The sequence below is a fragment of the Anser brachyrhynchus genome (assembly GCF_964034855.1).
Source record: "Anser brachyrhynchus genome assembly, chromosome: 1".
NCBI lineage: Eukaryota > Metazoa > Chordata > Aves > Anseriformes > Anatidae > Anser > Anser brachyrhynchus.
This window is the reverse complement of record NC_137694.1, coordinates 32,612,229-32,627,904: the sequence shown is the minus strand read 5'-3', so window position 1 is coordinate 32,627,904 and position 15,676 is coordinate 32,612,229. Positions and strand designations below refer to the sequence as shown.

General features: G+C 44.3%; 1 protein-coding gene across 5 annotated transcripts in view; it reads right to left on the bottom strand.

Moving 5' to 3' along the window:
* Window positions 1-7,502, bottom strand: part of TMEM117 (transmembrane protein 117) — a 218,271-nt gene extending 210,769 nt beyond the window's left edge. Inside the window, exons 1-2 of one of the 5 annotated variants that reach the window (XM_080576685.1) lie at window positions 7,328-7,502; window positions 1,700-2,004 (exon numbers count right to left, since the gene is read on the bottom strand). In XM_080576685.1, the coding sequence (XP_080432811.1) occupies window positions 1,700-1,976 (277 nt within the window). In that variant the 5' untranslated portion in view covers window positions 1,977-2,004; window positions 7,328-7,502. Of the gene's footprint in view, window positions 1-1,699; window positions 2,005-2,431; window positions 2,740-3,508; window positions 4,037-7,327 lie in introns of those variants that run through there. The other 4 variants (XM_080576686.1, XM_080576684.1, XM_080576683.1 and 1 more) reach the window with 4 other exon arrangements.
* Window positions 7,503-15,676: the final 8,174 nt, after the last annotated feature.

Sequence of the window (15,676 nt, the reverse complement as noted above, 5' to 3'; positions counted from 1 at the left end):
ACATGAACAAGCAGCAGACATTGAAGGTAGGGCAGACCTTCTTTTGGCAGTAATGCTGATTCAAGCCGCTTTAAAATTCACATTCAGCTATGTCCTCTCTATGATATACACTTCCAAATCCAGGAAGAATTATCATAATAACCTACCTAGCCAGAATAGAACATAATCCCAAAAAGAAAATTCACTTGTCCTGATGACTTGGTGATGCTCCACCCTATCACTTGTTCCACTAATTATCTAGCTTTTTCAGGGGAAAAAAAAAAGGAAAAAAAAAAAGTGCACCTTTGGCAATTTGCCACTTCCAAGCATTGGACCTTGCAGTGTATTTGCTGGACTGAAGGTTCTGTCCTTCAAGTCAAATTTGAGCGAGTCACCCTCTAAGCTTTCCTTTATCCTCTAAATCCCCTCATTATAGGGCTTATTTCCCAATTTTGTCACTGGTTTAATTACTTTTCCCTAACTTTCCCTAACTAATTTGGAAATTAACAAAATCTTTGCTCAGTTGTGGAAGTCAGAACTGAAAACATAATTGCAACAGTGCTCATTCCAGAACCCAGGAACTAAGGAACTAAAACATCCTCTCTGTGGGGGCATTTTCCATTTACCACTACATTACGCTAAAAAGTCCACTCAATAGGCATCAAAATGCTCAACTATTTTTCAGAATTAGGGTTTTAAGAGAAGTCTCTTAGAGTGGCTTTTCTTATTTGTTCCTTGACATAACAGCTTTCCTTTCAATTTACTGAAATAATACTGGCTCTCTTTTTATCTTAAATGAGGCAGACTAAGGAAAAGGCCAATCACTCATGAGCTTTGAGGTGGTCCAGCAACAATCCATCCACCCAGCAGTCCTACCAGCACAAGAATGTAGCACTGGTCCATCGGGTCCAGCAGTGTCTCTCTGACATACCTAGAATCAGATGTTTCAAAACCTTGCAGGTGGCAAGGAAGAAGTAATCTTTTCTATGACTTTTACTTCTCTCTAAAACCTGACACAGCCTTGAGCCCTCAGATGTAACATTTTCTGCATTTACTACATCACTCAGTTAGGACAATGATAGATATCTCTCTTCGTATCTCTATAAGTCTACACCTAAGTTCTCAGTCTCAGATTTCAGTCCAGGGTCATTCCATTCCTTCGACTCAGCACTTGCTGTCACATTTTTTCCACTTCCTACCTTTCCCTTTCATTGACTTGTTCTTGAACCGAGACAGGCATATCTTGCTTCTACAGAGCTCCCGTTTTAGTGTGGGACTTGTTTATCGCATGTCTACTAATACAAGCAACAGCCCTGCCTCCCATTTATGTGACTTTAGACAAGACATTTAGTGTCACTGCCTACTGGAACAAAACTCTTTCTGCAGATTGCTGAGAAAATTACATAAGATTTAACATTCGCTTTGAAAACAAAGTACTTTTTTAATATTGAAAATCACTGACCTCTCGATTATTTCGAACACATCAGCTTTCACTGCTTTTAGCCTTTTTTGACTGAATTTATTGTGAATTATGCTCACATAAGCAGACATGGCACTAATTTCCACAATGATGCAAGCTTTGATGTGCTGAGATCTATACAGCTCTAAAAATTTGAGGTGATTAATAGCAAAGCTTACAAAATAGTACGTAAGCAGGAAGTTTAAAGGCAAAGTCCTAAAGCTGTTATTAGAAAGTCCATAGGTGCATCTTGTAACTTACCAAACAGACGCTGATGGAAGAGGAATTTCCCAGCAATCAGTCCTATGAGAATGGCAAGCAACCACAGGAGCACCTTTAGACATCTCCAGCCTCCTCCTTCGGGGTACTTATTTGTTACAAAGGAGAAGCAGTTACCGACAACAATAACATTGGCTTCTGTCTGGCTGTGAGACACTGGATCCTCAGCGAATATTAAGAAGTTAAAGAAGATCACTAAGTAAGCCACAACTAAGCGAGACCACGGGTGCTGGAAGTAGTAGCGGAAGTCTTTATCCATCCTCAGATAGTTCAGAGCTGTTCTTTGCCTGTATGTAAAGATACAAATGTGCATTGTTACATATACCCAGAACTCTGGAAGCTGAGGAGATACCTGCACATTACAACAAACAAATCGCTGTAACCTTGTGATCGGTCATTTCTAGTACTTGGGATTGACTTGCAATGAAAGTTTCCATCAGAAGATACTGTTAGATTCAGGTGAAGAAAATCCGAAATTTCTACCCATTCCAATGTAAAAAATACAAATAAAAAAAAAAAACGACAAACACATGTATATTAAGGCACAATATTTTTAGTCTCAGCATTTCTATATCATCTCTTTAAAGGCACAGCTCTGTTATAGAGAATGAAAATACAGCATGAAAGAACACGACAGGCTACAGGAAACTCCGAGTACCCTTCCACCCACACTCCAAGAAATACAACACAAATTTCAAAATGTTGATGCTATACCTAGATTGTGTCTTTCTCTTTATAGGAGGAGGATGGAACAAGCCCATGAGTGCAATAAAGTCTTCTGCTGCCTCATCTCCAGGACACTTAGAAGCATGTCCCTCAACCACATCGGAAACTTGTGTTTATATGAAGGAACAACATGATGGAAAAGTTCCTAGAATTAATCCTTACAATTCAGGCAGGTCTGCAGACATCTTTTCATTGACTTCAGGTATTTTCAAAACCAGAAAATAAGAGTGCCTTGAGCACAGTTTTGTACGAATATGAAAACCGTATATTGAAACTTGTCTACTTACGTGGAACAGCTGTAGATAAATGCAACAGAGTATGGTTAGTATTTCTGTTGTTTGTCATTTGATTTTTCTTTTATTCACAACAAATCAGTTGTTTCATCCTGCTGAACCATGTTGTTTTCAGAAAGATATGAGGCCTTTGTGTTGTGGAACACCACAATTATTCAAGGGACTCAGAGTGTAGGAAGGAAAAGAAAAAAAAAAGAGAGTATCTAATAATATTGCTTGTTTATCACAGCGCGATCCTTGAAGGATACACTGTACTTAACTGAACAGTACAGATTTTTGCAAATGTCATCTGCCCTGCGGAAAGAAAAAAATCAAACCCAAATGCCAGCAAAAGACCTAAATAAAACAATAAATTACCCATCCCTTCTTGGACTATGGACTGAGTATTACTCTGCAAACTTACAAGCAGCTTGAATTACGACGTCTCTCTTTAGGTAGTCTCTTCAAAATGACTGAACTCTATAATCAGAGTTATTTTTTTTTAAACCATGAGGAATCCTGTATCCATTAAAAGCAAAGGAATGAGAGCTCTCAGCAGGTTCAGACAGGGCATTCAGTAAAGGTACAAAATTAATAATGTCACGTTACGCGTGAATTACCTTCGGAAAAGCCAAAACCCCACCAGCGAGTTGAAAAGTCTGCACGGGGAAGCGCCAGCCCTGTGAAAACTTTCTGACCGAAGCGAGGGGCACCGGCCCACACCTTAGTAAAACACCACTGAGGGGAGCAGAGCCCACCTTGGGGAACCCACGGACGGCCCCAAACAATTTACCTTTACAAACCTGCGAAGGGCTGGGGATAAACGGCGGTGTGAGCCGTGACAGCACCCGCGGGGTGCCCTGACACCTCCGGCGGCCCCACGGCTGCTTCGGGAGCGCTTCGGGGCTCAGGGAGCCGCTTCGGGGGGCTCCGGTTCGGGGGCTCCGGCTGCGGTTCTCGGTCGCGGGGCTGCCGCAAGGCGCTCTCCCCGCTCCCCCGGCCCCCCGGGCAGGCCGTGCCGCCCCCAGTCACCGCCACGGCGATCCGGCGCTGCGGCTCGGCGCGGCTGGGTGCCCGAGGGAGGCTCGGGAGGCTCGGAGGGAGGCTCGGAGGGAGGGAGGGAGCGAGGGAGGGAGCGAGGGAGGGAGGGAGGAACGGCTGCGGCTCTGCCCCTCCTCTGCCGGGCGGCGGGGCCGGCCGTGCCGCAGCCTCGGTGGGCAGCGCCGCTGCGGCAGGGGGGGGGTCGGCGGCCCCGCCGCGGGGATGCGGCCTCGGGGAGCCCCGCCGGGGCCCAGCCGCCGCCACCGCCGCGGCCCCGCCGCAAAACGCCGGCCCGGGGGTGGGAAGGGCCGGAGGAGGGGAGAGGCGGCGGCGGGGCGGTGCTCGGGGCTCGCCGGGGGCTCCCCGCTCGGGGCTCCCCGCTCGGGCGAGGAGCGGAGAGGCTGGGGGAGACCACGCGGGGGTCAGATGTGTGCCACGGAGCGGCCCGGGGGAGCTGCTGGCCTGGGGCTTCGGGCCGGTGGCAGAGCAAAGGCTTTCTGTGAGGGGAATCGGTCCCCAGCTGGCATTGCTGACATCCCGGGGAAACGGCTGAGGGATGCCCTTGGCACTGCACAGGATGCTCTTGGTGTTGCGCTACGGCAGGGCTTCGTGTGGTACCTACCCGGTCTGCTGGGGAGAGGTAGACCCTGCTTGAAGCTGAACATTGCCCTAAGATTGGGAAAAGTCATGTAAATCCTTGGCAGCAGGTCGCTGAAGCATGGCATTGAACTTAACACATGTATATACATGTGGTTGCTTCAGGCCAAGGTACAGAGGAATGTGGATGATGCCCACTGAGGAACGTGGATGGGCCTCTAGGTGGGTCGTGTTGGGAAAGGCCAGCACAGCCAGAACAAGCACCTGCTGAAGTCTTGTGAGCCCCTTCCGTACTTACAGCAGTATAGTTTCATATTTTTCTCAATAAACATAACCGTGTTGAAGGTATCTGACACAATCACATCATCTTGAACATCTGGAGGTGTTCAAGACCAGGTTGGATGGGTCCCTGGCCAACCTGATCTAGTGGGTGGCATGGCATCCCTGCCCATGGCAGGGGGTTGGAACTGGGTGATCTTCAAGGCCCCTTCCAACCCAAACCACCCTATGATTATGGGATCTCCCTCAGTGGAATATCCTGTGACACCCTCAATTTGAGGTAGAAAGATAGAACTTACAATATATTTAGCACCACCCCCACCACCAACATGCTATCTTTGCAGTAAACAGAAATTTAAAATATTCTGAAGCAAAAAAAAAAAAAAAAAATCATCATGTGCAACTAGAGAGTACTGAAATACAGCACACAGCACTGCCTCTTCATGCAGCAGCTCTGTGTGCGCTGCCACGCTTAGAGAAACCAGCCTCCTTCTGTTCCGCAAATGGGAATCCACAGAGAAGGAGGCAGCACCCACCACAAAAGAGATCACACTCTTCATGCACCTACACACTAAAAAAAGAAAAAAAGAAAAAAGAAAAACACACAAGAAATGCTGCTCAGCTGAGATGGTAACACCAAACATGCTACAACTACAGAGCATTCATCCACGTTTTTGCAGATAGTAAATCAGTGAGCAAGTTTTTGAAGCCATCGTAAAAGTCAATCACATGAAAACCATGTCCTTTTCTACTAAAGTAACCAAAAACATAAGTACATCATATACCTCCCCCAAACTTCTTGTTGCAATTGCTTCCCTAGGGAATGCTAATTTCTATTTTTCAAGTGTAATATTTCACTTATATATATTAAAAAAAAAAAAAAAAAAGAGCTGGACCACTTCTATTTCATTTTTCTTAACCAAGCCATCAAAATTAATTTGATGGAACATATTCCTTAAACATAGAATGGCTCAGGTTGGAAGGGACCTTAAGGATCACCTAACTCCAACCCCCTGCCGTAGGCAGGGATGCCACTCACTAGATCGGGCTGGCCAAGGCCCCATCCAGCCTGGCCTTGAACAAAGTCATTTCTCGACGAGGATGGGATTCGAACCCACGCGTGCAGAGCACAATGGATTAGCAGTCCATCGCCTTAACCACTCGGCCACCTCGTCACAGAAATAGCAGCAATTAACATGATCTAAGAAGACAAGACTAATCAGGCCCAGTGACTAACAGCCAGGAAATGTCAACAGCTGAAGAATGTAAACCAACTCTGTCGATGGAAGTGTCGATAACCTGGAGGCCAGCAGTAAAAGCAGGTAGCTGAACCTAAAAAGCAGGTTGAATCAGGACAGTGAGACAACCTGAAATGCTAGTTTCTATATTTGTGAATGACGCTACGTTACGAGCTCTCCTACTATAAAACAGCCCTTGTTCAAAGGCTATACATTTACACTGTTTCCAGCAGAGAGCTGCAAGCATTGAACCAACCGTACAAATATCTTACTGCAGTCTCAATTTCTGTAAAGTCATTTTTACCCTCCAATATGAGGATTCAGCCCTCTGCACATAAGCCTGCAACTGCAAAGTTCTCTCCCCAGACTGCTGCCTCAGACAGCCCCGTCTGGCACAGGAACGGGCACCGAGCTGCTCAACGTTCCAAAATAATGTCACTGTAATAACAGACAGCTTTCTTTGCTTTTTTTACATAAAAAAGCTTCGTCAGTGAAAAGGCTGCAGGTCCAAACTAAAAAGATTGGTGTAATTGTTCTGATAAAGAAAAAAAAAATAAAAAAAGAGAAATTTGTTATAACACAGCCTGGTTTCTCCTTGTGTATCCAGGATTAGAGGGTAGCTCTACAGATGGAAAAAGTGCTACAGTTTCATCTGAGAAAGCTCTCTAGTATCCCATGTCATCTATACAGAAGATGTGCTTAGTTACCAGACCAGCAAAATTGGGGTCACTGACCACCCACAAAATTTCATAGGATCACAGCAGAGCTGAGGTTGGAAGGCACCTCCGGAGATCCATTAGTCCAGCCCTCTGTTCAGAGCAGGGTCAAACTAAGTTTTTGTGGGTTGTGTCCCATGGGGTTTTGAGCATTAACCAGGCTGGAGCCTCCGCCACCTCTCCGGGCAAACTGCCCCAATGTTTGACCACCCTCATAGGAAAAAGCTTTTTTCATATGTTAAATGAAGCATCCTGTGTTTCTGTTTGAGCCCGCTGCCTTTGCATAGCACTGAGAGGAGTCTGGCTTCATCTTTTTACTCCTCCTATCAGGTTTTTAGACCCTTCACTAAGGTGTCCCGTCCCCCCAATTTAGCCTCCCCTTCTGAAGGTTAATCAGCCCAAGCCCTCTCAGCCTGTCTTCCCACTCCTTTCATCTGTGGCTGCACAAATGCCTCCTCCCTCGCTTGCTGCTTCGAAAAAGTACTTCATTCCCTCAAATCTCAAAACCCCATTAGTCAGGGACTGTGCTCCTAATGTATTTTTCTTCCATCCTGCTGTTGTGGGTTGGCCCCTGCCAGCAGCTCAGCACCCACACAGCTGCTGGCTCGCTCACCCCACCTCCTCCCTCAAGGGACTGGGGAGAGAATAGGAAGAGCAAAAGCAAGAAAATTCATGGATCAACATAAAGACTACGTGGAAAGTGAAGGAAAAAAAAATGGAGATGCAAAGGCAATCACTCACCACGTCCCACAAGTAGCCTGATGCCCAGGCAGCCCCTCAGCAACAGCCACCTCAGAAGAGAACCCCTGTCCTCCCACCGCAGGCTTTATTGCTTAGCATGATGTTATAGAGTATGGGGCATCCCTTTAGTCTGTTTGGGTCAGCTGTCCTGGCTGTGTCCCCTCCCTTCATCTTGCCCGCCCCCAGCCTCCCCACTAGGGTGGGAGTGGGGGCAGAGTGGGAAACAGACAGCCTTGACACCCTGTGAGCACTGCCCAGCAGTAGCCAAAACACTGGTGTGTTATCAAGGCTGTTTTAGCCACAAACCCAAAACACTCCCCTGGGATGGAGAGTTAACTCCATCCCAGCCAGACCCAGTGCACCTGCAGAAAAACATGCTTGGAATAAAAGATTTCGCCCTTTGAAATTTCACAGATGTGGTTATGGCAACCAGTCTCAGCTACACCACTGTGCATTATCTGCATCCCCAGCTTCTTCTAACTGGAGGGGAGGGGAGGGGAGGAGATTAAAATATAAATTAAAATATAACACAACAGTTAATTTACAACTAAAAAGTTAAATAATTTAAGAACTCAGAATAAAAGACAAAAAATATACATCCCATTGAAAGTAAGAATGTTAAGTTAGAGATGGTGACACTTTAAATACTATTAGTGCTTTACTACTAGATATAAAAAGAAAAAAAAGACAAGGAAAAGAAAAAGAATTGCCTAAAAGAATGTTGAAAAGTAGAATTATTCAATAAATATTTCTATTGCACATTTGGTAAGCATAAGCTGTGCTTTCACATTATATAACATTGAAATACTTTCTATTAAATCAATAATATAACAGGATATAAAAGAGCAGCAATTTAAATTAAACTTTTTTTTTTTAATGGCAGAGTTATTAGAGTCAAAGTGTTATTAGAAAACTAAATGAAAGTAGTGATAGGCAGCAATGTTAATCATTAAAATTGATTCCTAACAACTTCTGAAATGCTAAGGAGTTTTCAGAGAAATAGAAGAAAGCTAATGTTGTAACAACATTTAAAGGATAAATAGGATGACCTACTTAATTACAGGCTCATCAGGCTGACAGCCAAGCATGGGCAAAAATATGAGAAAGGCAAGTTCAGGACTCAGTTAGAGAAAGGAGTGAAAGGGAGAAGAACCAGAATAACCAAACGCTTGACAGTGGTGCCGGCTGTTCCCCCGCCCCCACTATGTGAGTCAGAGCATTCACCAGATTTAGCAAGTTTGGCCTAACTAGTACCTCTTTTTCTGCAATAACAGCCACCAAGAAAAAGAGCTGGCAGAACACACACTTTGAAAAACTGTTGTGATGTCACTTCAGGAGACATCCCATTTGTTTGGTTAGGTCAGTAGTACCTACACACGCACCAAGACCTCAGTGTATTTATGTGATTGTGTGGCAGGGCACGGGAGCTCTGCACCGACTCGCTCGGGAGACCAGCTCACCTACTGGCAAACCTACCATGGAGTCCACTTGGCAGAGAGCTCATGCCAAAATGCCTGTGGCGACGTAGATGGGGACATGTGGCTGTTCAGGCCTCTGGCTGCAGGGAGCGCCTGAGCCTGATGCTGCCGGGGGAGGGCAGCCTGTTCTCAGGGGGAAGGTCTGCTCGCCATGGTGGCAGAGCTCAAGGAGGAGGTGGAGAGACTAATGAACATCCAGGCATGTGAGCAGGAGATTGGTGGTGTAACTCCCTGGGGTGCCAGAGAGAAGGGCACTGGGGGATGCCCCCCAGAGGGTGGTGGAGCCCCTGCCCTGTTGCTGTCAGGCAGTGGGAGGGGACCAAAAAGATGAGGAGGGCTGGAAGTGAGACCCAGTTCGGCATCGTGGGCAACTGCCCTTCCTACCTACCTCGCTCCCCCAGGTGCCCCTCTGTAAGTCTGAGGCTCTGGGTCTTGAAGGAGAGGTAGGCGAGGGTGTGGTGGAAGGCCCGCCTGTGAGGTCACACTGGAAGAGGCAGTCAACACCACGCCTCAAGACTGCCTCCAATAAGAAAGAAAGAAGGGTAAAGGTAGTAGGAGATTCCCTTCGGAGAGGAACAGAGGGCCCAATATGCAGAGCAGACCCTCATCAATTACAGAGACGTGGTGGGACAGCTCACATGACTGGAATGTGGTCATGGATGGGTATGTCCTCAGAAAAGACAGGCCAGCAAGGCGAGGTGGTGGAGTTGTTCTTTATGTGAGAGGGTAACTACAATGTGTTGAGTACCGTCCAGGGGTGGATGAAGAGCGAGTTGAGGGTCTGTGGGTGAGAATTAAGGGGCAGGTTGGCATGGATGATACTGTTGTGAGTGTCTATTACAGGCCACCAGAGCAGGATGAGGAATTTGACGAGGCCTTCTACAGGCAGCTGATAGCAGCCTCACAGTTACAGGCCCTGGTTATCGTGGGGGATTTCAACTTCCCTGACATTTGCTGGAAGGCTTGCTCAGCCAGCCATCTGCAGTCCAGGAGGTTCCTCCTGTGCATTGACGACAACTTCCTGGTGCAAATGGTGGATGAGCCAACTAGGAGAGGAGCGCTGCTGGATCTTGTCCTCACTAACAAGGAGGGGCTGGTTGAAGCGGTGAAGGTTGAGGGCAGCCTTGGCTGCAGTGACCATGAGACGATGGAGTTCAGGATCTCACGTGGCAGAAACAGAATACCAAGCAGAATCGCAACCCTGAACTTCGGTAGGGCCAACTTTGGCCTTTTCAAGCAATTGCTAGGGGAAATCCGTTGGGACAGGGTACTTCAAGGAAAAGGGGCCCAAGATAGTTGGTTAGCATTCAAGGAGTGCTTCTTCCAAGCTCAAGATCAGAGCATCCCAACAGGTAGGAAGTCAAGAAAGGGAGCCAGGAGACCTGCGTGGTTAAACAGGGAACTGCCGGGCAAACTCGAGTGGAAGAGGAGAGTCTACAGATCATGGAAGGAGGGGTTGGCCACTTGGGAAGAATATAAGATTGTTGTCAGAGGATGTAGGGAGGCGGCTAGGAAAGCTAAGGCCTCCTTAGAATTAAACCATGCGAGATGGATCAAGGACAACAGAAAGGGCTTCTTCAAATACATTGCAGATAAAACTAACACTAGAGGAAATGTAGGCCCACTGATGAATGAGGTGGGTGTCCTGGTGACAGAAGATAAAGAGAAGGCAGAGTTACTGAATGCCTTCTTTGTCTCTGTCTATACTGCCAGAAGCTGTCCTGAGGAGCCCTGAGGAGCCCTGTACTCCTGAGGCCCCAGAGGAAGTCAGGATAAAGGAGGAGTTTGCCTCTGTTGATGGGGGCCAGATTAAGGACCAGTTAAGCAATCTGGACATCCGTAAATCCATGGGTCCTGATGGGATACACCTAGGGGTACTGAGAGCTGGCGGAAGTCATTGATAGGCCACTCTCCATCATCTTTGGGAAGTCATGGGGAAAGGGAGAGGTGCCTGAGGACTGGAGGAAAGCAAATGCCGCTCCAGTTTTCAAAAAGGGCAAGAACGAGGACCCGAGTAACTAGAGAGTCGAGCGCAGAGCCACAAAGATGATTAAGGGAGTGGAGCAACTCACTTACAAGGAAAGGCTGAGGGAGCTGGGTCTCTTTAGCTTGGAGAAGAGGAGACTGAGGGGTGACCTCATTAATGTTTATAAATATGTAAAGGGTAAGGGTCAGGAGGATGGAGCCAGGCTCTTCTCAGTGACATCCAATTGTAAGACAAGGGGCAGTGGATGCAAGCTGGAACATAGGAGGTTCCACTTAAATATGAGAAGAAACTTCTTCATGGTGAGGGTGACAGGACACTGGAACAAGCTGCCCAGAGAAGCTGTGGAGTCTCCTTTTCTGGAGATATTCAAAACCCTCCTGGATGCGTTCCTGTGTGATGTGATCTAGGTGTTCCTGCTCCAGCAGGGGGATTGGACTAGATGATCTTTCAAGGTCCCTTCCGATCCCTAACATTCCGCGATTCTGTGATACCCATTGGCATTTCATTGAAATGGCTTCCAGGTCATGCTAGAGGGACATATTTTTTGTTCCATTTAACATTTTCATCAATGAAACAAGAAAGAGATTGCAAATCATCTAAGATGAGGGAAACTAATAATAATGGCAAAGGGACACACACCTTTGATGCTGAGTCTCTGGACTCTGATTTGTTGGGTACAAACTAAAACATTTCAAAATAAATGTAAATGTGAATAGGAACAAGTTATACCTGTTGCTTTTATAGGGCAGGGAAAAAATAAAAATAAAAATAATAAAAAAGGAGCTTAGATACAGATTATAACAAATATAAACGATGTTCTGTCTAAAAATGGTAGGGGAATCTTGGGATCTGGGTAATTAATGTGTAATTTTTGATCCTTATCAAGAAAGTTTTACTTTGCCAAAAGGAAGTTAAGGGATGATTTCATCTCTGTTGGTAGATTAAGTCACAAAACCAAAATTTGAGCAGAATTTGATACATACAGTTGCACATACAGAATAAGAGAAAACAGGAATTAAGAAAAAATGCAATCTGAGTTCAGACTTCCATGGTACTGCTTAAACACAATGTCCAAGTTTATCACAGTGGTAAAAGAAGGTGCCAGAAAGGTAGGATTCAGGCAGGAAGACAAAAGTTCAGAAAAATAGGAAATTGGTAACAGAGTTGGGAAAAGAAAATATGTTCTAAAGTTGCTGAACTCTAATATGAAAAATATAGCATCACTTGTTTCCTACGACCTTTGCATTATTTTTATATGGTGAGGCCTCATCTGACAGGAAAATAATGTAAGACTTGTTGGTTTATTCAATACTAAAGAAAAAATGATTAAAAATAATGAGGGGCAATTACTTAACCTCAAGAAAAAATACAAAGTAAATAAAAACTTCCATGTTTTCAACTACTGCATCTCATGTTATGCTTTTAACATGCAATTAGCAACTGCACTTTGAATATAAACAGTATGACAATTCATTGTGTCTGTAAAAAAAAGTTTGAGCTTTCCTGTCCCTTCATATAAATTCCCTGTGTCTTGATCCCATTTCTATTAAAACAAAAATAGGTGTAACATGACCTTTAAAAAAATTTGCTTCTTGTCAACAGTATTGCTTTTAAATTCGAGCACAGTGTGATAACTCAAATAATTAAACATCTTAATTTTCAAATCTATGCATACCACAAATCGGAGTAAATTATCGAGTAAGATAAGGAGTCTGTGCTGATCCGGCACTGTCATGTACACCTGACTGGAGCGAGGAAACAGAAACACAGCAGGGCAGAGAGCACTAACGAAGTGCTGGCTGTTTGGTCTGGGTGTTCCAACAGAGGTTATAGCAACCTGATGCTGCACCAATATAACTCAGGAGCAAATCTGTCCCCGATGAAGCAGACAGATACAGGTGTCTTGTGCAAGTACAATGTCTTGTTCGTGACTTGTCCAAGCAGTGCATCAAACCTCAGCAATACAACTGAATTACATATGCTAATGACTTCAGTGACTGTCCAAATGGTAGCACGTAGTGAATCCTAACTATAATTTCACTGAAAATAATCAAATATGCCAACATTAAACATGAGAGAGCTAACTATAGCGTGAAGATAAGAAAAGAATCATATATACATTGCTATGCCTAGGGAGGGGTTTCATAGCTATCAGATATTTAGCTCTGGACAAGCGATGAGAAGACCAAGCTTTGTGACCTTTCCTTAAAACTCCTTCTTATCATATACAGGAATATGCAGTATCTATTATGCAAATAGACCTTTTTTCAAGGGCCAAAGAATATCCTGTGACAAATGGCTGCTATTTTGGGCTCGCACTAATACACTGTGGAAAAAAAAAAACAGTTATGCCAAAAAAAAATTACAATGATAAATGTAATAATTTATTTAACAGCTGAGAATCCATTGAAAATTGACAGGCACTTTGAGTAAGTGCCCAAGAGAACAAGCAATAATGTACAGTGCAGTCAAACTGTCCTTCATTTGTTTTGAATTTCTTTTCATTTATAAGAGCAGCAGTGTGTTCACCGTAGAATCTTTTGGAGCTAAAATGAACTTCTGGAGACTGTCAGCTTATGCTGAACCATAGCACACACCTGTTTTGTGTGTGTATGTGGGGGTTTTATTCTGCTTCTGCACTAACGGAGCAGGCTTAAATGCTAGACATGAATGATGTTACTACTCCAGGTTTCACTGCAGGTATTTTTCCTACCCCTCTTCTGCATTTCTGTCTATTGAAACAGTAAGCACTACAGAGTAAGGATCAATGGTACAGTTGTATTGTCACATCTCACAATGCTTTCTACAAACAAGTAGCAATAAAAACCGTAATTGGCTTAATGAAGACCTTTTGAGATAAAACCTCCACACAAAGCACATTTTCTTACTATTTTCTTAGTAGTAACTTAGAGAGAGAAACTCACTTGTGAGGGCCCTGGGAGAAAGGCCTGTCTGACTGAATTCCTCTCCTACAGGTGGAACCCCATGAGGAGGAAGAACCCTCTGTCACAGGTACCACCATTCTTCCACCTCAGTTTTGACATATCTCAGAGGGCCTTAGCTGTCCTGATGATGTCGACATCAAAAAGCAGATTTATCTAACAGCAGTTTTGAACCGTTTTGTTATTTCTTTGGAAAATCATGTAAGACCTTAACATAGCAATGAGAGGTATAATAGGAGCCAGTAAAGTGAATGAGAAATTAGATCTAATATGTCCACAGCCATTTAAGCCATGGACAATCAGACAGCAATACAGTATCTCAGAAAGGATAGGTAAAATGTCAGACAAAATATACAACAAAAGACTGAAATTTTCAAATATTAATGCCCCCAGGCTACAATGTAAACAGTCTTAGCAGGACACAAAGACTTTGGGACTCTTCCTAATTAAGAGAGGAAGTGACTTAAGGACTTTGTGTCTTCAGCACAGAGTGCAAACAATGCCTTGGCCAGAGCTGCTTTTACTTCATCTAGCATTAGTTTGTACGAACTGTACCTCATCAGGAGAGGAACCGGTATCTCTACAGCGAAGGAAAACAAGATAAGTGATTGCACGTGATCAGCGTAGTGCTGGTGTTTCAGCTGACTGTATTTCACAACATCTCAGTGTGCTCACCTCAGGCAAATACTAGAAGAAAGTGGAAATAGGTATGAAAAGAATGTTGCCCAGCATCTCTCTTTGGAGTTTACCAGGAAAATGAATGGATCCATGCTAGTACAGCACCAGCATATCATTCTAGATCATATGCTTCCAAGAGACCTGCCACTAAAAACTGCTCACGTGCTCTCTACTAGTAAAGTCCTGACTGTAGCAAAGTCAGTGAGAGAATTCTTGTTGATTTCAGTAGGGTCATGGTATCGTCCATGTAATAGTTGGAAAAATAAAAGTAAAATCTCTAATTTTTGTGTTATGCATTTTCACCTGATCACTGTATCTGCCTTGTTTGTTTTTACCAGTCTTGGCAGATAAAGCCTATTCTAAATCTAGATAGCATTGTGTTTGGTGGCTCTTTGCCAGCACTCACTAGCTTTCTGAAACTAGCTTCCTTCTACAGTCACCAAGTGCTGGGCTATCAGTATGAGCAGCCAACTGGAACCAAAACGGTCCCAGGAACATTTTCTTTCTCATCAAGAAATAGTTACCAAATCCAATGGAGTGGAAGGCAGAACAGCCCTAATGAACATGAAAACATGAAAGAAGAGGAGGCTACTGGAAGGCATTGCATGTACCCAGTCTCTTCAACAATAAATGGATATTGGAACAATTTTTCTAGTTTGAGACGTGGAGGAAGGTCTTACGTGAACACAATCAGCTGTTGATGTTTGCCTTGGAGTTGTGTTGTTGTTATTGTTTTCCGTTATAAAAAGATGTTTATTTCCATAAGGATGTTTGTTTTTAATATACGTACTATTAAAGTGAGAAGTGGAGCTTCTTCTTGGTGGCAAGAAGACTTCATTCCTATTGAATGAAGACAAAATGGCTTCAGTTATTGCTTTGTTACCTTCAGTCTGAGCTAGAGCAATGTAATGTGCCTTGCTATAAATAATTAGTACGTCTCTAGCCACTCTCCCTACTGGTGCGGATCATGCCCTGCCTCTGTTTTCTGTACAGTTTTCCCCCAGAATCCACTCAGATTTAAGAATCTTAATGTTTATGGCCAAGCTTATAATGGTCTGGGAAGAAGGCACCCAGGCAGAAGCTGTCCCCTGATACATTTAAGATGGAGATTGTTATTTATAAAACTATTCCAAAGGCCTAATGGAGCTGCCCAGCTCTTTACAAAGTTTTTCTTGTTTTCTTTGACCTAGGAATCACTTTGAGCCTAAGATGATTGTTAAAAATCTCTTTCTTGTGCACTCTATGCACAAGACAAATTTCTTTG